The 24,304-nt window shown below is 40.4% G+C and overlaps 1 protein-coding gene across 1 annotated transcript; it reads right to left on the bottom strand.

Moving 5' to 3' along the window:
* Window positions 1-9,807: 9,807 nt before the first annotated feature.
* LOC145807002 (uncharacterized) lies at window positions 9,808-22,508 on the bottom strand. Its single transcript, XM_082904897.1, has 2 exons — window positions 22,336-22,508; window positions 9,808-10,600 (listed from the first exon to the last, which is right to left on the bottom strand). The coding sequence occupies exons 1-2, from the start codon at window positions 22,506-22,508 to the stop codon at window positions 9,808-9,810; spliced, it is 966 nt and encodes a 321-aa protein (XP_082761023.1).
* Between the last annotated feature and the right edge of the window lie 1,796 nt (window positions 22,509-24,304).

Below are 24,304 nucleotides of genomic sequence, written 5' to 3'. Positions count from 1 at the left end.
GAATAAATAAATAAATTAGTAAGTAGAGGAAAAGAGAAGAAAAATAAAAGAAAATAAAAATAAAAATACCGAAAATAAAATAATAACTAAACTACTAATAAAAATAAAACTAAATCACTAACTAAATAATTAAAACAAAAGTAAAAATAATCCACTAATCAATTAAACTAACAAGAACTACTAACTAAACAATTAAACTACACAATGACATTATATAAAAAAATTGGCTACAACAAACTAAATTATTATTATTATTATTGGTGAAATTTTGTTTTGTTTTGTTTTGTTTTGTTTTCGGATGTTAGTGTGGGCCACACATGTGCCAGAGATGGATGCACGTGCAGTGGTCGGTTTTTGTATTGGCACATTTTTATTTATTTATTTATTTTTAAGAGGATGATGATGATAGATACATGGATGATAAACAAAGCTCAAATTCACTATTAAACTACCAATGTACAAATATTACAAGTGAAAACTAAGAAATTTAAACAAAAAGATGGTGATTACCTTGAAAAAAACTAGGGAGAAAAGAAAGGAAGAAGAGAAGATGTAGATCCGTCGGGAAAATGGCCGTCAGAAGGTCGCCTGTCGAAAAAGATGGTGATGCTCCGGTGGAAGGTTATTTTGAGAAAAAGGTGGGGTGAAGGTTAAGGGTTGAAGGTTGGAGGTTGAAGGATTGGTGATGGTGGGGTTTGTGAGGTAAAGAGAGAGAGAGAGAGCAAAAAAGAGATGATAAGGTAGAGAGAGAGTGTGCTAGAAAGAGTGAGGATCAAAAGAGGGTCTAAGGTTTGGCTTAAAGGAATGAGTTTTTTTTTTTTTTTTTTTTTTTAAGAAAATAGAATAACACAACATAAATAAATAAATAAACAAATAAAAATTTCACGAATTTTTTTTATATAAAATAAGTAAATAAAGAAATAAAATTGTACAATTTTTTTTTATTTGAGGAAATATAAAATAAGTAAATTAAAATAAATAAATAAATAAATCTGCAGGGATTTTTTTTTAAAAGAAATATACAATAAGTAAATAAAAAATAAAATCTATAATTATTTTTTTTTTTGGACCGCTCATGCGCCATTTGGGCCACACAAGCACTGATTTTTGGGCCGCTCCAGCAGTGAAATTGGGCCGCTCATGTGGCAATTGCGCAGAATACTTTTGGGCCTGGGCTACTCGTGCCACTGGCCCTTTCGCTTGTGCGCTCTATTTTTTTTTCTTTTTGGTATAGGCCGCTCGTGCACACGAGCACTTATTTATTGGCCGCTCCAGCAACGGAAATGGGCCGCTCCTGCGGCATTAAAGCAATGCGCATTTGGGCTGGGCTAGTGCTCTGCTCGTGCGCCCATTTCTGGGACCTCCACTTGTACGCCCGTGTGGGCCACACGTGCGGTCTGTTGCATATATATATATTTTAAATACCAAGGACAACCCAAAACGTGCCAAACCAAAATATTTCAACCATTTCTACCTTCATTTCACATTCGAAATAAATATAGCACTTTGAAAATATCGGAATGCTCAACAATGGTATAATCTTCACGCGAAAATCACAGGTACTACTTTTCTCCCTAACAATATTTGTAACTTTCCCTATTCTCTAACAGAGTGACTGACTAGGTTGATTCGGCATCCAGAATCGAGGCGCATAAAGCTAACTCGACCTGTGGAGCTACCATACAGAGTTTAAGCCAGGGTGGTTTTGAAGCAATCTTCACATCCCTGGGTATTTAAACTAGACTTTAGTCTCGGAAATTCCAAACCTTTACTTTCTAGGCTTTGCCATTCAAACTCTAGTTTTCACCGTCTAAGTTGGTCTCCTAGGAACTCACTACAAACATAGTTAGGTGGCTATACCAGACTGTCAAATGTCGTTCGAGCATGATAAACACCAAAGGAATTACACTTTTAGAGGATTTAAAGTCTCCTAGACTCAAAGTAATTACTATGGAATATATATTCAGTCCGTCAAGTGGACAACCTCAATCATCTCCCATTTCTCATTACTATCCACATAGTGTTTCAATCTTTGGCCATTGACCTTGAAGGTCGTACCATCTTGTGAATTTTTAATTTCAACTGCCCCATGCAAAAAGACTTTTATAACCTTATACAGGCCATCCTACCGAGACCGAAGTTTACCTGGGAACAATCGCAATTTAGCATTGAACAGCCACACTTTTTGGTGAGGCTCGAAGGACTTACGAGAAATGTGCTTATCATGAAATACCTTAGTCCTAGCCTTGTAAATTTTGGAGCTCTCATATGCATCATTGCGGAGCTCTTCTAACTTATTAAGTTGGAGTTTCCGATGGTCACTGGCTTTGGCCATATCAAAATTGAACTTTTTAATGGCCCACAAAACCCGGTGTTCTAACTCAACAGGGAGATGGCAAGGTTTCACGAACATAATCCTATACGGAGACATCCCCAATGGGTGTCTTGTATGCAGTGCGATAGGTCCAAAGTGCATCAACCAACCTAGTGGATCAATCTTTCCTATTGGGCCTCACAGTTTTCTCGAGGATGTGTTTAACCTCCCTATTAGAAACCTCTACTTGACCACTAGTCTGGGGATGATAAGGAGTGCCAACTTTGTGAGTGATCATATATTTGCGTACCAGTGCCTTGAAAAATCGGTTACAAAAATGTTTGCCACCGTCACTAATTATGGCACGTGGGAACCAAAATGATTGAAAATGGTCTCATGGAGGAATTTAACCACAGCCTTGTGGTCATTCATTTTGGTGGCCATTACTTCCACCCACTTGGAGACATAGTCCACAGCCACCAAAATGCATTCAAATCCAAAAGATGGTGGAAAGGGAGCCATGAAGTCGATGCCCTAAACATCAAAAATCTCAATAATCAAAATAAGGGTCATAGGCATCGTATCTCGTTGTGACATAGAGCCCATGCGTTGACAACGCTTACAAGCTCTACAGAAATTATGGGCATCTTTGAAGATAGAGGGCCAGTAGAACCCACATTGTAAAACCTTGGCGGCCGTTTTCTACCCACTGAAACGGTCACCACATGCATGAGAGTGACAAAATGTGAGAATACTATAAGTTTCACTCTCAGGAACACAACGCCGAATCACTTGATCCGGACAATACGTGAACAATTATGGGTTTTCCCAGAAATAGTGCTTGACTTGTGAGAAAAATCAGTCTTTGTCTTGCTTAGACTAAGTTTTCAGAATTTGACCAACCGCCAAGTAATTCGCTATATGAGCAAACCACGAGAGGGTCACTTGTGATACTGCAAGAAGTTACTCATCCAGAAACGAGTCGTGCAAGGCTAAGGAATCACTCGTGTGCTTAATAAAGATGCGGGATAGATGATCTGCAACTACATTCTCGGATCCCTTCTTGTTCCGGATTTCTAGGTCAAACTCTTGAAGGAGTAGAATCCATCTAATCAACCTAGGTTTGGTCTCTTTTTTAGACAATAAGTGCCGCAAAGCGGCATGGTCAGTGAACCCAATGACTTCAGAACCTATGAGGTAGGACTGGAATTTATCAAGTGCAAAGACAACAGCTAGTAACTCTTTCTCAGTTGTAGTGTAGTTTAATTGAGTATCAAAAAGAGTACGACTAGCATAGGATATAACATGGGGCATTTTATTCACCCTTTGGCCCAAGACGGCACTGAGGGCATCATCAGATGCATCGCACATGATCTCGAAAAGAAGGGACCACTCAGGAGATTACATGATAGGGGCAGTAGAAAGGGTCGCTCGAAGTGTTTCAAAAGCTTTCAAACATGTATCATCAAAGATAAAAGGTGAGTCTTTAGCAAGTAAACTGCACAAAGGATGGGATATTTTACTAAAGTCTTTGATGAACCTACGGTAAAAACCTGCATACCCTAAGAAAGACCTAACTTGACACACAAAAGTGGGTAGAGGAAGGCCTACAATGAGGTTAACCTTAGCTTTGTCTACCTCTACGCCTTGAGGGGACACAATGTGTCCCAACACTATACCCTCACAAACCATAAAATGGCTCTTTTCCCAACTCAAAATCAAGTTTGTGTCCATACAACGAATAAGGACTATACTTAAGTTTTGGAGACATTCCTCAAAAGATGGCCCAAGCACGAAGAAGTCATCCATGAAAACCTCTAAAAATTTCTCCACCATGTCAGAAAAAATGGCCATCATACACTGATGAAAAGTCACCGGTGCATTACATAGCCCAAAAGGCATGCGTCTATAAGCAAAAGTGCCAAAAAGACATGTGAAGGTGGTCCTTTCCTGGTCAGCGGGGTACGCCGGGACTTGATTATATCCCGAGTATCTATCAAGAAAACAATAAAAACCCGGCCCGCCAACCATTCAGCAATTTGATCAATAAATGGCAATACAAAATGATCCTTTTTAGTCATGGAATTTAGTCTCCTATAATGAATGCACACTCGCTACCCAGTAGTGGTTCGTGTGGGGACCAACTCTCCTTACTCATTCTCAACAATAGTGATGCCCAATTTCTTGGGCACCACTTGTGTGGGACTCACCCACTTGCTATACGAGATAGGGTATTGTAACAAGCCCGCGGGGGGACCTCGCTACAGCTCGGACTCGACTTTTTTCAGTCACGGTTCTAAATCTGAACCAAAGAGTCCAAATCCGGCAAATCGTTTTAGGAAAACTGATTTTTGAAAGAAGTGCCAAACATGGACTGCTTTGCCAGATACAGAGTCGCCACCTAAATATTTTATTTTGGGAAATTTAGGAAACCCTGACTCGGTGCCAAAAGGCCACGTGTCCGTCATCACCAAAGTTGCCTCGGCTCGGGAACTTGGGTACGATTGGGGAAGGTCACTTCGTGAGCACCCCCGCTCGCCCGGTCATAGACCGGCCTCTACTAACCATGATATCAATTTTTGAAAACATTGTGAGTTCTTATTCCGGTTATTAGCCTAGGTTACTATGTGATGCTCACAGTATATAAGTATAGACCTGGTCGCCCGAATTGGAACAAAACATTTTATGTTTGTTTTTGAAAATGGTTTGCTACCCGCAGATAGGTTTGAAACATTTTGATGATTCATTCCAATTCAGATAACCCAACCTTCACCCACAGGCATTCAGGCAGATATATCAGATAAGCACATAGCCTCATGGTAAGCATGCTATCATGGCATTCACTCACACGCATGCAAGGATGCTAAAGCATAAAGCTTACCGAGTACTCCAAGCCAAAAACAGAAACTACATTAGAAATCATGCATGATCCTAAATATACAAAAATGCTTAATGCAACACATGCAAAATGCAACTATAGTAAGCTCGGCTATTCTAAGATGGCATATGAAATGCTACAACTAACATGTATTCAACTTGGAATTGAAAGTACAATGCAGTTAGTATGATGCGCCGAGCCCGATGCATGCAATACAGATGAATGATGCAAACATGCTGTCATACTGTATGCTAATTGAAATATGCCCTAATCTAACCATCAAAAGCGGATAAATAAAAGGGAGAAAGACGTGGGGTTGGAAGACATACATCACACTCACCCACACTTATTACAGTTGTGCCCTCACTCGGAGGGTCCGAATAAGTAATACAATCCAAATATTACAGTCCCCAAATAAAAGACTATTACAGTCCAAAATATTACAGAATTCTAATTAATTAATGAATTAACTAGAAAGCAAATAAACTGGCGTGCAGGCCAGGGACTGCCTTGCTTCTGGTGGATGATGCATGTCCGGACTGTCTTGCGCGGAAATCCACTGGAATGCCCCAATTAGCCTCTGTTTACACCTGTTATTCTTGAAAAGCGTGCCAAGTCCCGGAAAGTTGCTGATTCCTGGTTTTGCTGCAACAGAGAGCAGGAAAGGGGCATAGCAATGTATTTGCACAAATATACGCATGTCTCGATCCTCGTGCCACCAATCACGCATACCAAGGCATGATGGCCGAGGAGTCGGAATGCACAACTCAATATAGGATGAATGCACATGAGACTACAGCTAAAACCTAACTCCATCATGGATAATCCGGAGTGTCGGTGACTGGGGAATTGAGACACATTCCGTCACTCGGAGTACGAAATGTACCTCGTTTCCCGTGCCCGGGCTAACTCCTATTCCGGACACGATGCAATATGCATGATATGCATGAAATTCAACTAAGATACAATCCTAACGTACACAATGCTATGAAATGAGATGCCTCGAAATGCGTGCACGCGGGCACGCAAACTGAGAAAATACAGAATGCTATGAAAATGAAATGCCTCGGAGTGCGTGAACACAGGCACACAAACTGAGAAAATGATATATGTCCCGAAGTACGTGCACGCGGGCACGCAAACCGAGGCGATGATATGTGTCTCGAAGTACGTGCACGCGGGCACGCAAACCGAGGCGATGATATGTGTCTCGAAGTACGTGCACGCGGGCACGCAAACTGAGAAAATGATATGTGTCTCGAAGTACGTGCACGCGGGCACGCAAACCGAGGCGATGATATGTGTCTTGAAGTACGTGCACGCGGGCACGCAAACCGAGGCGATGATATGTGTGTCGAAGTACGTGCACGCGGGCACGCAAACCGAGGCGATGATATGTGTGTCGAAGTACGTGCACGCGGGCACGCAAACCGAGGCGATGATATGTGTCTCGAAATATGTGCACGCGGGCACGCAAACCGAGGCAATGATATGTGTCTCGAAGTACGTGCACGCGGGCACGCAAACCGAGGCAATGATATGATATGATGTGAAAATGAAATGATATGGGAATGACAAATGGGCTTATACCAACATGAGTGAGCCTCAGCCACACTCACATGGGATGCCGTCGGATAAAAAAAGAAGTGCCTCGAAATGCGTGCACACTGACACGCAAACCGAGGCGATGCGAAAGCGATGCGAATTTCATGAAAAATGCAACATGGACTTATACTAACATGAGAGAGCCTCAGCCACACTCACATAAGATGCCGATGGCAGAAAATGAAGTGCCTCGAAGCGCGTGCACACGGGCACGCAAACCGAGGCGATGACAGAATGATATGAAAATGAAATGAAAATGACAAATGGGCTTATACCAACATGAGAGAGCCTCAGCCACACTCACATCGGATGCCGGTGGCAGAAAATGAAGTGCCTCGAAATGCGTGCACACGGGCACGCAAACCGAGACGATGACAGAATGATATGAAAATGACATGAAAATGACAAATGGGCTTATACCAACATGAGAGAGCCTCAGCCACACTCACATCGGATGCCGGTGGCAGAAAATGAAGTGCCTCAAAATGCGTGCACACGGGCACGCAAACCGAGGCGATGACAGAATGATATGAAATATGGCAAAAGTGATATGCAAGCATACTAATGGAATTTCAGCACTAAAATATGGGGGAAAATAGTCCCGAAATGAAGCGAAATGACATGAAATGCAAGGAAATGTCCCGAAATGCGACATTAGGCACCCGAAATGGCCTATAGTTATGCCAAACATGTACAATATGGACATGCAATGCAAACAAAGAAGCTATACAGTCCCAAAAGATGTACTTTCACAGTTATAAACATGGCCAAACAGCAAGTATAAGTAAGGGAAAAATAGCATGCAAGAATAGGGGCCAAAAGAGGGGTAATGAGGCAAGTGGTATAAGCAAAACTCAAACTGAAAAATTTCCTTCTACAACACTGAAGATGGACCAAAAATATGAACATTTACAGTATATGGCAGACCTCAAATCAGTATACAAACATGCTAAAAATGTGATGCAAAACGAGGCTCAAAAGGTGCTATAACATGAAGTATATAAAATAATCACCAAACAGAAAAAAATTGTGAATGAAACATGAAGTATAGGCCAAAATAAGACCACTTTTAGTTCGAACCAAGGTCCAAAAACAGAAGCAAAGAGGGCTACTAATTTATGCAAAAATAGGGCCAAATAGGGGATATAACTACAAGTGACATATGGAAACACCAAACAAGGTTGAGCCCTTCTCCAATGTTGAAGAGGGGCTCAAAATAAGCCTTATATCAGTTTATAACATGCTCAAAAACAGATTTCTCATGGGCCAAAGATAGCATGCAAAATCATGACATACAAGATGATCAATGAAGCAAGTATATTATGGAGGGCTCAAACAAGGTTGAGCCCTTAATGAGAAGTGAAGATGAGCTCAGAATATGGCCCTTTTCAGTTAGGGCCGGAGCTTGAAACCAAAAAGGAATGGGGCTTAGAAATAGATCAAGAAAAAGGTTCAAAAGGTTAAAAGTGTAACTTACCCTTGAAGATTCAAGCTTTTGTTGCTTCTAGGATGGATTTGCAGCTTCTTTTGCCTTCTAGAAACCTTCCTTGCTGCTGGAGGTGAGGTGGTGGTGGTAGAGCTTGGTGGTGTAGAAGGAATGAAGGTTAGGGACTTAGGGTTTTTTTGAAGAATTGAGAGGGAAGAAGATGGAGTTGGCTATGGAGCTTTGAAGGATAATTTTTCTAACCCTTATGAAGAAGGCCACCAGCTGGTTATAAAGATCAAAAATGGGGTGTAAAGGTGGGGGAGAAGGAGGGCAAAACTCCCCCACAAAATATCCCCCGGATACAGAAAATATCTGGGGGATATTGCCCCACAGCTGGAAAGGGTACAGTGCAAGGAAGCAGGCCGGCCTCATACTTTTGCTGGAGGTGGCCGGCCGGCCACACCCCCTAGCCGGCCGGCTAGGGGTCAAAAGGGTCAAGGTGATTTTCTGGCCGGCCAGCTACTGGGGAGGTACCTCTATGTGTGTACAACACAACCATGTAGTTGAAATTCCAAGAAAGTGGGCCCAAGGGGTTCAACAATGGCTCGGAAAGAGGGGGTCAAAAGGGTCAAGTTGACTTACTGGCCGGCCATGAACTTTTAGGGGCCTCTTATGTGTGTACATCACAGATATGTGGTTGAAAGTTGGCAACACTAGCTCCAAGGTATTCAACATTAGCCCGGAAGTGCAAAAAACGGGCGCCGGGAGGCTCCGGAAGAGAGATAACTGGTTGCTGCAACAATTGCTGGCCTCCCACCCTTCAGTGACCTTCCCTGTGATAAAATAGAGGTACCTGCCAAAAATGAACGAAAACCGTTGCAAAACGGACGTTCCGGGGCCAAAACACGCAATTCGGGGTCCCGAAAATGGGCTGTTAAGCACCGAAAATGGTATTCGACCTCGAAGTGGGTTTCTTAGCCCCCAGTGTCCCTCAAAAGGGATGAAATAAGATGTATGCCAAAAATCAGAGCAATAGGAGATGGTTAAGCGGTCCCGAACCGAGGCACACGACCTGACGGCTCCGAAAACCGGGAACCGGACTCCGAAATGGGCAAAATGGCCTACGGCCACCAAATGCAGCCTACGGACATTGAGAGATGGTCCACGGGACCTCTCCCTTCCCTCAGGAAAAGAAACAGAGAAAATCGAGTCTGGCTCGCAAACCGAGACAAGGCACAGAAAAGGGTTCGGAAGTCCGGAGGCAGGGCTCACGGCCGCGACTCTGAAACTTCTGAACGAGCATATTATGCAACATCACCTAACGCTCAACTGGTGACGTCTGAGTCTTAAGGTCGGTCAAAAATGGGGTGTCTACAGGTATATAATACCCGTATTTAACACCTCATTTTTCACCATTTCTTTTATATTGGGATTAAGTCTTCGTTGCTTTTCACGAGAAGGTTTGGCATCCTCCTCTAAATGTATATAATGCATACACATGGGGGGATCCATCCCTCGCAAATTAGCCACCGACCACCCTATAGCACTCCGATGTGCCACAAGAACAATCATTAATTGACTCTCCTACTCTGCAGTCAAGTCAGATGCAATGATGACAGGTAAAGTAGCCTTAGGCCCTAAAAATGCATACTTGAGTGTGGCCGAGAGTGGCTTCAACTTAAGTGTAGGTGGTATGACTAAGGATGGTAGGGCAGGCTTTCTAAACAGATGAGGAAGGGACTCAACTGACCTGTCAATATCAAAATCCCCAAACCCAAAATGAGCTAAACAAGCCTCTAGAGGGTCCTCTACAAGAATGGAGGGTAAAGCCTCCTCCACAATCCCATTCACAATATCCACAAATAAGCACTCATCTCTTTCATGGGGTTGTTGGGATGCTTGGAAAACGTTGAGTTTCTCTTGCATATTCCTAAATGAAACTTCTATAACCTCGGTATGACAATTAATACATACATTAGCCGTAACCAAGAAAGGTCGACCTAAGATTACCGGGATTGGTTTCTTAGAGTTTGCTATCGATTCCATATCTAAAACCACAAAATCAACAACAAAATAAAACCTATCGACCTTTACTAGTACATCCTTAATCATGCCACGCGGCATTTTGAGGGACTGATCAGCCAACTGGAGTGTGACAGTAGTGGGTTTCAACTCGCCAAGCCCGAATTCTTCGTACACAGAGTACGGCAACAAATTGACACCAATCCCTAAATCTAACAAGGCCCTATCAATGAAATGATCCCCTATAATGCGTGTAATGGTTAGGGCACCCAGGTCTTTAAGCTTAGGGGGTGTGTCGTTCAATAAAATGGAGCTTACTTGCTCCGTAAATATGACCTTTTGGGACACGTGTGTCCTACATTTACGTTTTTGTGTACAAAGGTCCTTCAAAAATTTAGCATAGGAGGGTACTTGCTTAATCGCCTCCAATAGGAGGAGGTTGATTTTAACTTGTTTAAAAACCTCCATTATCGCTTCCATAGATGTCGCCTTCTTATTGAAAATGGACGGTGTCTCAAAGCATTAGAGAAAGGATGCCTTAGGCCTCAGGCACATATGGTGCCTTAGGCTCATGTGAAGTGCTAGGGACTAAGTTATCCCTCTTAGGTGTCTCTTCCTTACCCTTGCTCTTATTGGGTGTATCACCGTGGTCACCCTTCTTAGCCCTAGTTGCATCAGACGCAACTGGCCGAGGCTCTAACTCCCTCCCACTTCTTAAGGTAATCACTGCTTGCACCTGCTCATGGTGCTTTCCATTCCCACCCGACCCCTCTGCCCCATATTGACCCTTAGGGTTGGCCACTATCTGACTAGGTAATTTTTCTTTCTCTAACATATTCATGTTATTAGCCATTTGACCTAATTTGGCCTCTAGCTTGGCAATAGAGTGAGTATGGGAGTGAACTAGTAGTGCCAATCCCTTAAGTTCTGAAAGAACTTCCAACACATGAGTCTCAAAGGCAGAGTTTCCTTGAAGAATAGGTGGGGGTTGTGGTTGTCGGTAAGGTTGTGGTGGTCAGTAAGAAGATTGGTTAGCAAAATTATTTAAATTCTGCCTTGGTGGTGGAGGGTTGTAAGATGTGCCTTGTGAAGGAGGTCTCCATGAAAAGTTAGGGTGGTTCCTCCATCCCAAATTGTATGTGTTGGAATATGGGTTATTACCCAGGTTGGAGAAACCTTGAGCCACATTGTGATGCCGAAGGGCACTCACTTAAGTCATGAGCAGGGCTCACACATATAGCACATGCTTTGTGAAATTGAGGTTGATCTTACTGTGTAGGGGCATGCCCCACAACTAATAATTGGTCAATTTTTTGGGACAATGCCTCTACTTGTTGGGCTAACTTTAGGTTTTGCCCTGCCTCATAAATGCCCCATCTTTTCGGAGCTCCAACTATTGGTTGTCGGACTTGCCGGGCTGCAGAGGCATGCTGAAGAGAATTATCACTTAATTTCTCAAATAATTACCATGCCTCGGCATCATTTTTGGACATGAATGTTCCACCACAAAAAGAATCCACCATTAGGCGATGAGGCTCAGTTAAGCCATAGTAAAAGGTTTGAACAAGCTGCCAATCAAGCACTTGGTGGTGGGGACACTGTTGGAGAAGGTCACAAAGTCTTTCCCATGTCTCATGAAATTGCTTGCCATCAATTTGAGCAAAATTGGTGATGGCTCGCTTGAGTTGGTTGGTCTTACCAATGGGAAAGTACTTCTCCAAAAATTTCTACTGTAATTGGTCCCATGTTGTGATAGAATTAGCGGGGTAAGGAGTTCAGCCAATGTTTGACTTTGTCCTTAAAATGGAAACAAACACAACATTAGGGCCTCATTGGTGAAATTTTGGATCCTTACTGTAGAGCAAATTTCCATAAATTCATGCAAATGTTTATAAGGGTTATCATGAGCAAGTCCATGGAATGATGAGACCATTTGTATGGTGTTGGACTTAATCTCATAATGAGCAACAGTGGTGTCAGGTAACTGGATGCACGATGGTGATATATATGCAGTGGGTATGAAATAATCCTTAAGGGTCCTGTTGGGCCCATTTAGGTCATTTAGATTTGCCATCTCTATTGGTTCGAGGTATAGGCATGGGTATTCAAGCCTAAGAATACGGAAAGAGGCTCTAAGCTTTCTAAGAGTCCTTTTTAGTTCAAGGTCCAAATTCCACAATTTAGGGCGACAAGAACGGCGCCCGTGCATACACTATTTACACACGTACACACACACACACACACGAAGTTCCGACTATATACACTAAGTTATGAAAGCAAAATGCCAAAGGGAAAAATACTTATAGCAGTTTAACAAAAATGCTTTACTCGTCTTGCAGGTGCTTGACGTGCAGATGTTGCCCTAATTTCAACTCGAGTTCTCTAGTTGTAGCACTTTGGTGCTTTGCTTGCGAGTATTTGCTTTTGTTTTGTTTTGTCTTTTTTTTTTCTTTTTTTCTTTTTTTTAAGCACTTTGGTGCTACGATTTGTGTTTGAAGCTCGGTTGCGCTCCGCTTGCACTTCGATGATAGCTCCACTTGCAAACACTCTGCACACTTAGCAACACCAAAATATAAATTCTTAAACTAAAAATTAAAATAGGAATGTAAAATTAAATTACTTAATTTCACCAGAAGTCCCCGACAACGGCACCAAAATTTGATAGGTCGTTTCACACACCAAATATAAACACTAAACTATATTAAATTCTTTTAGAATAATGGCAAGTCCAGGTATCGATCCACAGGGACAATTGTGAAATTAAACTAATTTAATTGCTAAATTCGTAAATTAATTTGGATTAAAAAGATTGATGGATATTATGACTAAACAAGAATTAAATGAAATTGAGTAATTAAATTGACAATTAAAATTAGGGTTTGAGATATTGATTTTTAGGAAAATCTTAGGGTAAAGAATTCACCACTAACCACATAAATAAGACTTAACAACGGCCATCAATTGCAATCCGGTTTGAACTACCCAATATTTCACAACTACAAGTTTGAAATATTGATCGAGATGATGGTTGTGTTCAATGTACAGGCCCGAGTCATCTCAAATAGCACGAGGCGGTTGCTCTAAACTATGGTAGTAACACGACCCGTCTCTCGTTGCATGACTCGTCTCATACTTTGAACACAACGACAAAGAAAACTAATGTATGGAAAGCATTAAACAATCACAAAGAATAAAACACTTGAAGAGATGAAAAGGAAAAATATTATAAACTTCTAAAGTATCCATACATTTATTCAAACCGTTTCACAATCAAAGATTAAGAAAAATCCCTTTACATGGCTAGGGTTTCATCAAAACCCTAAAATTGGAAGACTAGCCACTCATAGAGGAGTGGGAAAAGAAAGAGGATGAGGAAGAAGCCTCCATGGAAGTTGTCCTTCAAGCTTGAGGAAAATCACTCTTTTCAAACCCTAGCCTCCCTTTCTCTTCAAATAATTTTCAAACCCGTTTACAGCCCTTTTTTCTTCCTTTCATTCCCAATAGAATAAATTGAAAATTTCACTCACGAAACCCTAGGTAGGCCACTCGAGCTGTGATAGACCGTAGGTGTGGTGAGGTGGTAGGCCAGGCTTTTTCGCTCCTTGCATGGAGAATCTACTTTCGCACCCTTTTTGATTGAATTTGTGTGTTACTTGCCAAATCTGTACAAGTTGTCACGACCCAAGCCCTCCCTTGTAGGTTTAGCACCGTAACCGGCTAGTAATCCGTGGATTACCAAAGGCCTCTGGATAGATGAGCAAATAATAAGGGGCTATGGAAGCAATAACATAAAATAGACAATGTCCAATGAGTTGTGATAACGTACATAGGACAAAAAATTTCAAAACTGATATATATATACATAAGCATGCCAGTCAGAGGGCACCAAAATTTACAAAGTATTTACATCCCAAGACCTATCTTTACAAACCACATGCAAATGACTAGCATGAACACAAAAACAGCCATAGCATTAGACTTCGACCAGAACATCCTCTGGAGGCACAACAGTTGGCTAACAAAACAGAACAGAAGGTCGTCAACTCTGGCCCTGGTCATACGCCGGCTCACCTACATATATAATATAAACTATGAGCGAAAGCCCAGTGTAGACACCCCATTTTTGACCGCCCTTAAGACTTGGGCGTTACTGATGGTTTACTTGGTGGTAAAAGGTGTATAGGGCAAAGGTTCAATTTCTTCGACAAGGAGAGAGACAAATCTCAAATTCACACCCCATTTTGGACCAAAGCTATTTTGGATGGTTTTCAGACCTTAAAACCCTCTCTTTCAAAACATTTTTGAAATAAAGTTTCTACAATGTTCCGAGGCTCACATTTTTGTCAAATAATGCGCTTTTCGATGAACCGAGCAAGAACAAAGTGGAAACGAATGAAAGAGAGATGAAATCTTTGAAAAATATTTCAAAACACCTTACTTAGGGGTTTGAAGTTGAGGAAAAGAGGAGAAGAGGGGGGGAACCAAGTTGGAGAAGAAGTTTGGCATGAATCCGGGTAGAAGAGGGTCAAGCAGCCGTCGCTAAATCGGGCTTATTCATCTGTATACTTGGATTTTAGCTATGAGGCCACCACCGTTGGAAAGCTTACTTCCGTGGCATCATTTTTCACTCAATAATCTCCTAAAGCCAAGTCCGGGTGGGGGAGATATGATTGGTTGAAGTTGGGCATCATCCCTGTTGGATCGAATCTGCGCGGCTTCACCAAAAAGGGCATAACTTTTTGCACAGGAGGAATTTTAATGCAAGGTTTGTGCCATTGGAAATCTAACTTCCGGGGCTTTAATCTGGACACCAATCAGCCACTTTTTGACCTTGGAAGCCACCTATCGGCCGTCTATTTATCCGGTGGGCCAGAAAAAATAGCAGGCCGACCATTTATTGTGCCAACCGGCCATTTATTTGGCCGATGGCCTCCTTTCGTGGCCGGTTTTACCCTTTTTCACCCTTCAGGCATGGTGCATGCCAGCTGTGCCAGCTGGGATGCACAAACCCTCTCCCCTGTGCATATGTGTGGCTATTTTGAACCTTTGACCCCTTTTGATCCAAACCTTTTGCACCCTTTGATCAAGCTTCTTGAGGAAGCTTGACCCTTTGTCAAAGCTTCCTCAAGAAGCTTGCACCCTTACCTTACCTTCTCTAGGAAGCCTTGACCCCCTTGACCCTTCTCATTTAGCTTCTCTAAGAAGCTTCAAAGCTTTCCCTTGTCTATATAAGAGACCTCTCTTCTCCTTTAATTGGGTTCAGCAAAAAACCAGAGCTATACACATATATATCTGATATATATCATCCTCTCTCTCTCTCTATATCTCCCTCTCTCTCTCTCTTCATTTTGTGTGTGTTTGAGGGCCTAAAGCGTGTGTTTGATCTTAGTTTTGCACTAAAACACATAGCATTACACCTTACTTCGACTTCGAGAGACATTGAGGGTTTGTTCTTGAGGTTTTGGACTGATTTTGGTCAGAAGAGGGTGGCTGGGTCTGCTGTGCTTGAAGTGTTCTTCAAGGGTAACACTTTTGCTTTATTTTCCCCAATCTTGCATTAGTTTTTGACCTGTCTTGCATGCTGATTTAAGCTTTATGTATAACATAAAAAAGTTCTATTTTTTGTGTTTAAGATAGTTCATTAAGGTCACTTTTGTGTTTGGGGTCGTTTACCCCCCTCTTAGGCCTTGTTTGGCCCCATTTTGTGCTATTTTTGGTGAGCTCCGGGACCACCTTGTTTGGGCCTCCTCACCACTGAAATCTTGAGGGATTTCAGTGGTGAGGATGGTGATTTTAGGTCCTAAGAAGGAGAGGGTTATCCCCTCTCCTTGTTGTCTTGTTTGCTTACATTTTTGGCCTTACAAAGGGGCCTATATTTGCAAACTTCTTGAGCTCAGTTCAGGCATTTTTCAGTAGGTTTTAGGACCCCCATAAGCCATTTCCAAAGTTGTTTTGGTCATGTTGAGTTTCCTTCTTGCATGTGTAGAGTAACCCTCTTATTGGCCTTTCAAAGGAGCACCTTATTCTTGCATGTATTGGACACATTTCAGTGGGTATTTGGTCATATTTTGGCATGCCTTAGATATGTTTTTTCTTGGTTTAATGGTCTCTCGCATGCATCATATGCTTGCTTTGCAATCCTATGTTTTGGCCTAACATGCATCATGTTGTGAGATGACATTTTAGCATGATTTTGGTTAGGTTCCAAGAGGGTTTTAGCACTGTTTTGCCATGCTTAAGGTCTGGTTATGGTTGTTTTGATCATGTTTGCCATGATTTGTATAGTCGTCTTGCATTCTAGCTTACTAGCCTTGGGTGTGTGGGTCACTAGTATGCTTTACTTGGCTTATTCTCATGATTTGGCATCATTGGAAACCACATTTTAGTCCATGTTCCATGTTTGCATACTTGCATTTTCCATCCCTTTCATGCCTTGAAGAGTTGATGGCTTACGCTTCATGTTTAGGCCCTTGTGCATGCATGCTTGTGTGTGCGTTTTCATGCCTTTGTTGCATCATTTTGGCCACTGATTTGGGCCTATTTGAGAGCTGCCCATTTTGGTTTAAGACCATTCCCACACGTCGTTGCATGCTCATCCATCTTGCATGCTTGTTAGTTTGCATAACTTGTATGCTTGCATATTTACATTGCTTGTTCACATGCTCATATTGCATGCTTAGCTTCCATGCCTAGGTTGCATAACATTAAACATGCATGCTTTGCCTCTTGAATTGAGTATGATAGAGGTTGAGTTCATTGTGTGTTTGTGTGCATTATATTTGACATTAAAATGCACAACTTGGTTTCTTGGGCCATCACGCATTGAAATGCGTGATTGGTGGTCCGAGAATCAAGCACCATACCCCTTTGAGTCTTAAATATGATAAGGGATGTGGTGGTGTATACATTTGCTTGAAATGCATTGCCATGCCATGTTTTGCCCTCTACTGCTGTCAAAACAGGTTCTGCAGGAATATTTGGCTGGTCGACTACATGGAGTGCCGACCGACCAATTATTGATGGCCGAGAGCTCAACAAATGGTCGATGACCATCCGGACATGGCCGGTGGTGTTCCCATTTGGTCGGTGGTGCTCCACAGTGTCCATGGAGCATACCTTGGGAGTTGTGCAATTTTCAGAAGAGCAGAGCAGGGAAAACAGAGGCAAACTTGTGCAAGGCGTTGGATTTCCGAGCAAACCCGAGCACGCACGCATGGGACCCTCTTCCCAAGGCCTTTTACCGCATACTTAGCTTAGTCAATTTGCTTAATTAATTAGGTGGACTGTAATATTTAATTAGCTTGTAGGTTAATTAATTTGTATTATTCTTTTGGTCCCTCCGGACGAGGGCGAATGTGTAATAAGTGTGCGTGGGTGTGCATGTCTTCCAATCCCACGTCTTTCTTCCCTTTTATTTACTAGCTTTCGATGGTTAGTCTAGGGCATGTTTCAACTAGCATACAGTATGATAGCATGTTTTCATCCATTCATTCGTTTCGCATGCACCGGGCTCGGCGCATCATTCTAACTGCATTTGTATTTCAATTCCAAATTGAATACATGTTATCTGTCGCATTTCACATGTCATTGTAGATTAGCCGAGCCTATCATAGTTGCATTTTGCATGTGTTGCATTAGCCATCTTAATATGAACTAGGACCATCATATGATTACTAACTAGTTTCTGTTTTGGCTTGGAGTACTAGGTAAGTTCTTATGCTTTAACATCCTTGCATGCGTTTGAGCGTTGCCATGATAGCATGATTACCATGAGGCTAGTTGCTTATGTGATATAACTGCTTGAATGCCTGTGGATGGAGGTTGAATTACCTAAATTGGAATAATGCATTAAAACTGTGAGTTTTAAGCCCACTAGATAGTGGCAAAACCATCTTTTCTAAAACCCACTTGAGGGTGGCAAAATCTGCATTTTAGCCTACTTGCGAGTAGCAAACCATTTTGAAAATAAACATGAAATGTTTTGTTCCAATTTAGGCGATTTGGTCTATACTTGTTTGCTGTGCGCATAACATAGTAAATCTAGGCTAATAACCGGAATAAGAGCATATAATGTTTTCAAAACAAGATATCACGGTTAGTAGAGGCCGATCTTTGATCGGGCGAGAGGGGGTGCTCATAGCTGACCTTCCCCAATCGTACCCAAGTTCCCGAGTCGAGGCAACTTTGGTGATGACGGACACGTGGCCTTTGGCACCGAGTCAGGGTTTCCTAAATCCCCTAAAATAAAATATTTAGGTGGCGACTCTGTATCTTGCAAAGCAGTCCATGTTTGGCACTTCTTTCAAAAATCTGTTTTTTTTCTCAAAACGATTTACCAGATTTGGACTCTTTGGTTCAGATTAAGAACCGTGACAATTTGAGTCCGAACTGTAGCAAGCCCAATATGAACAGAATGGGACTCGTCCTCTTGGGACGTTTGGGCGCGTCTACACCCAGTGAATAATAACAAAGTGAAGGGGTTATATGAATGAGTCCATACAGATTCAGAATTTATAATTCAGTTTCGTATCAAAATCATAACTTGTCTAGATCATATACAGACAGAAATCATAAGCCTTGTTGAAGTTTACGTGATACATTCTTTAGCACTAGCAGAAACAGTTGGCCTATGAGGGACGGCCATAAAGGCATACAGTTGACTCACGTGCACGAAGACGATACAGTTGGCTCATGAGATGTACAGTTGACCCATAAAGGGACGTAAGGATCCATAACAGTTGGCTCATGAGACGTACAGTTGACCCATAAAGGGACGTAACAGAACAGATAACAATTATCATTTGAGACTAAGAATGTCACGAATACATTTCAAAAACATTGGACCACCATTCATTCATATAGAAAATATCACCTCGGCAAACAGATCATTTTACATTACTCGAAAAATACTTATAATTGAACATAACTTTACAAAGTTATTACTCACAGTGGGCCTTGAGACAGACAGACGGAGTAAGCTTGGTCAAACAGTACGTGGCACGTGACCTACACAACACATAACAGATACATACTTGAAACACACATTCTAACTGTACAAAACTTATTTCGTTGGCTCTTAGTGTGATTCTAATCTCTTATCCTCATTATGGGGTCTGAAACATGGCCTAGGAATGCCTATGATGGAATGAGGATGCAAAAATGCATTGAAAACTATTCGTCAAACTTTGCTGAAGATAAGGTCCACGCTCGAGCGTGGCTTTCCCTGCTCGAGCGGACATGCAGACAATGAAGCTTCGCTCGAGTGTGGAATTCCTCACTCGAGCGTGGAATTCCTCACTCGAGCATACTGTAAACTATGAAACAGTGCTGGATGCAAGAAATTCACGCTCGACGGGCGCTTAACCCCCGCTCGAGCGTGTGACACAGACTCTCGCTTGAGCGTGGATTCCCACGCTCGAGCGGACTGAAAAACACACAAACTTCTGGGTATACGCATTTCACGCTCAAGTGTGATTCTCGCCGCTCGAGCGGAAGTACATGTACTCAGGCTTCACGCTCAAGCGTGAAAGTCCCCGCTCGAGCGTGGGTCAATTTTCTGGAAAATCTAGATTGACCTCCCAAGCTCAAATTCGACAATCAACCCTCCAAAACTCATTTTTCTGGGCCAAAACTTTGAAAAACCCTTCGTAACTCATAAAACAACAAGTGTAAAGCTTCAATTCAAGAAATCATGGCCCAAGAGTAAATAAATCATGCACAATTCCAACACGAAACTTAACATTAACTCATGTACATGACGAGTATGCAACTCCTTGAATTCAAATCTTCCAAGACATGACTAAACGCAAATGTTTATCCCAAAAACATGATCAACTATGATATTATGACATGGAACATGAAGAATTTCTAAACAAAGCTTGGATTATGACATGCATGCAATGATTCTTGACAATCAAACTCCAAAATGCTATGGAACATACATGCATGCATGAATTCATTCTTAAATCCCCTTTTTAAGTCCAAATCACATGTTGACCCACCTAACACCATTAATTCATGATCTCATCAACTAAATTTCAAGACTAGAGATTAACATTCTTACCTAGGGACCTCAATTCCTTATGCTAGTGGTGGTCTCCAAGTTTTCTTAGCAAATCCTCTCCTTGTGAATTAAATCTTCAAGCCCTACACCAATTCCCCTTCTCTCACTCTCTCAGCCGTTTGTCTCTCCCTCTCAAAGTTCAAGAGTGATGAAAGAATGAATAATAGAAGGTGAGTGGGCTCAAATGGCCTATTAAGTGGTAATTGGTCAAAAGTAACCAAATAACATTATTTCAATCGAATTTAATCGCTCCGAATCAAATTTTAATTAACCCTACCATAAAATTCTATAAATTCTAATAAGCATAAACATCAAGTCAATTTCTGGTTCGAATGCCGATAAGGCTTTCAATTTGCTAACCGAAACTAAAACGTGAACAAATATTTCTACATCGAACAGATAGAAACACAAAATCATGCAATCACACCTGTAATTTAGTTCCAAATTCCTAAATTATTGCTAGACTTAACTAAGCACGAATTAACGTTAATCTGAGGTCGGGGTTATTACACAAGTGCAAAAAACACATCATCTCCACCAAATAAACAATATTGAAAGATTAAAAATGTAACTTAAATGGCCTCAATGTGGCACTTTTCGGCCTACATCATTTAACAATCCCCTACACATGCAACCTAGTAGCACGTTGAGGTAACATAGAGAAAAAAGAATATGCTTATGCACAAATTTGCATATTGGAGACCACCAAAGACCTAACTTTGATATCATATTAAAGTATCTAAAACTTAACAAATTGGAAATGAGTGTAAAAGCCTTTAGAGTTTATTAACTAAGACTCGTTAGAGAGACAATGTAGAATAATTCAAAACACTCCCCGTACAAGATGCTTGATAGATTATGGATGTGACATAAAAAATAAATAATAGAATCGGGCAGAGACTTGACCCACTAGCGACTTGCCAAAACTTGATTTAAATACCATGTTAAAACATTTTAATTCAAAATCAATTGCCTATGAATGGAGTATCCTTTGGAGTATATTATCCAAATTTAGGTGGCTTACAAAATTATGTAGGACATGTTTAACGCACTAATAAAATTACAATTTTAGCCATATTCAATGTTATTTAACTTTTTTTGTAACTAAAACTTGTTTGTTCTAAAATTTGTCGAACTACTTTTAAAAGAGTTTCACAAATGACAAGTAAAATTCATTTAGTGATAGTTTATTACAATAGGAATCCTAACAACTACATATATGGAGTGGTTTGTGTTTTTTCTCTGTGCATATAAAGAAAGGGGGTGTGGAGAATATTATTTAAACTTAGGTGTTTTAGAGAGACAATGCGGAATAAGTTTAACACTCCCCTAAATATGCAACGTGATAGCATGTTGATGTGACCAAAAAAAAGAGAGAGAATATAGTCAAACATATATTTGACCTATTAAAGACCACCAACGACTTGACTCTAATATCATCTTAAAGTATCCAATACAAAACTAATTGAACATGTGTAAGGGCCTCTAGAATTTAATAATTAAACTTGGGAGGAGAGATGATGTGGAACAATTCAAAACACTTCCCACACAAGATGCCCAGTAGCTTATGGATGTGATACAACGAAGATATAATAGAATTGGTCATAGACTTGGCCCACTAGAGTGCTCCCCAAACCCGACTTACCATGCTAAGATATTTTAACTCAAATCAACTAGCTATGAATGGTGTACCCTTTGGAGTATATTATCCTAATTTATGTGGCTTAAAAAAAACCTATGTGGGAGAAGTTTAACACACTAAGAGCATATTTGGTACGATGGAAGGGGCTAGAATAGGATGTCCATTCTGGCTTTGCATTTTCTTTCTCTTAGTTGGTACGCCTTATTTGTGTGAGAATACCAAATAAGAGAAAAGGAATAAGAGAATGCCCATTCCTTCCTCTAGCCTAAGGAATGACCATTCGATTCCATCATGGAATTATCATAAAATTTTATTAGTAATTTTTTTAATGGATTAAAGAAAATATTATTATTTAACTACTACTACCATTTTGTTCTCCTACTACCCTATAACCACTGCCACTGCCACTTTATTGCCACCACAACCGTCACCACCACCACGACGATCGCCGCCACAACCACCACACCACAATACTACCACCATTGTACTACCGATGTTACCACTACTACTACCACCACTACCGTTGGCTATCACAACTGCTGCTGCCACCACCACCATCGCAATCACAACACCACCTTGCCACCACCACTAAAGCCACAACAATCTACTACCTCCATTTTACTATCATTGCCATCACCACTGCCATACCACCACCACCACTACTACTATGACTCACAGATCACTTTCAAAAATATTAATACTATCATGATCTATATAAAATTTAATTTATTTGTTACTAGCTTGTTAAAAATAAATAAATAAATAAAAATTTATTCAATTATATGAGTTTAATAGGTAATCAAACATAAGAATGAGAATTATCACCATATTCATATGTCATTTCATGTTGAAAACCAAACAATGGAATGGGAATGGACATTCCATTCCAGTCAACATTGTATTCCATTCTTACTCTCATTCCATTCCCATTTCATTTCATTCTATCGTACCAAACATGCTCCAATGTAACTATAATTTTACCCATATCCAGGCCTCATTTGGGAACAGGTTTTTTTAGCTAAAATATGATGTAAAACAAACTAGAACGTTTGGTATGAATTTTTTATTTTTTACAAAAAGATGTGCAAAAAGTAGAGAGAAAAAAGAATCTTTGACTTTTTGGTATAAATTGTTACCTTTTTTTTATTTTTTTTAACGACTTTTTGACTTAGAAAGTGATGTTGTCAAACGAGTCCTCAATATTGTTTTAGTTTTTTGTAACTAAAACAATTGTTTCTTATTAATTTTGTTAAACACTTTTGAAAGAGTTTCACAAATGACAAAGTCTTTAAAATTTGAGAAATTTTCATATACTGGAGGGTACCTATGTTACTTTAGCTCACAACATAAATGGGTGCTATTGTTTCTAAAATTTGTTGCAGGTTTTTTGGGGTTAATGTTCATAACTTTTAGATTGGCTAATGTTAGAAAAATTTGAAACCTCTATATCTATTAATATATTAATTATTATATCAATTAGTGTATATAATATTATTATTCATATTTGATAAGTCATTATTCTTAAATGGACTACTTTTTGCAATAAATGAGGGAATAGTTTTGTCCAAATCCAAAATGAAATTGGTCCAATCAAAATGAGGAAATGATAATTTACGGGTACACACATGACATTAGTTGTATAAATTCATTCGAGATGAGGAAAAATATCATTTTATAATGTAAAACATCCCATAATAATTCAATTCAGTGGACATGCATATTATTATTATTTTTAAAAAAATTTTTTGCCGTTATGACAGAAATTGAGTGCCACGTGCATAGAAGTAAAATAATGGGGGTGTAGGGAAATAAGAGATACTTACAAGTATTAATGCTTTAATCTTTTCAGATGTGAGCAATGGACTACCATCTATGAATCGTACTACATAATAACATTATATGACATAATATGAACAAAATATAATTCGACTAGTTGAATGTTGTAGATACGCACTAAGCTTATAAAATTTAACTTCAAAATCACTAATTTATTTGCAATGATTTGAGCTTAAATGTTATGTGAGAAATTAGAATTTTTATCATTATTACGCTGCAGGAAATTCGACATTTAGCGGTGTTTTGCCGCTAATTCTTTTTGTGACACTTAGTACCAAACGTCAAAAATACGGCCGTCACTGTAACCTTATGACGCTTAAGAAACGCTGTTATATTACAATTGCCAGCGTTTTAAAAACGCCGTCATAAATGTCTTTCTATTTTAAAAATCAAACTGTTGGTGGTATAGTGACGTTTAAAAAATGTTGTTATAGATTTATTTTTTTTTAATTTCCAACGGTGGCATTTTAAAAACGCCATTATAGCCTCTCTTTTGTGTGTGTGTGTGTGTGTGTAAA

The sequence above is a fragment of the Camellia sinensis genome, chromosome 14, assembly GCF_055761805.1.
Source record: "Camellia sinensis isolate YWXY chromosome 14, ASM5576180v1, whole genome shotgun sequence".
Classification (NCBI taxonomy): domain Eukaryota; kingdom Viridiplantae; phylum Streptophyta; class Magnoliopsida; order Ericales; family Theaceae; genus Camellia; species Camellia sinensis.
Note: the sequence above shows the minus strand (reverse complement) of the source record. Positions and strands in the feature narration are given on the sequence as shown.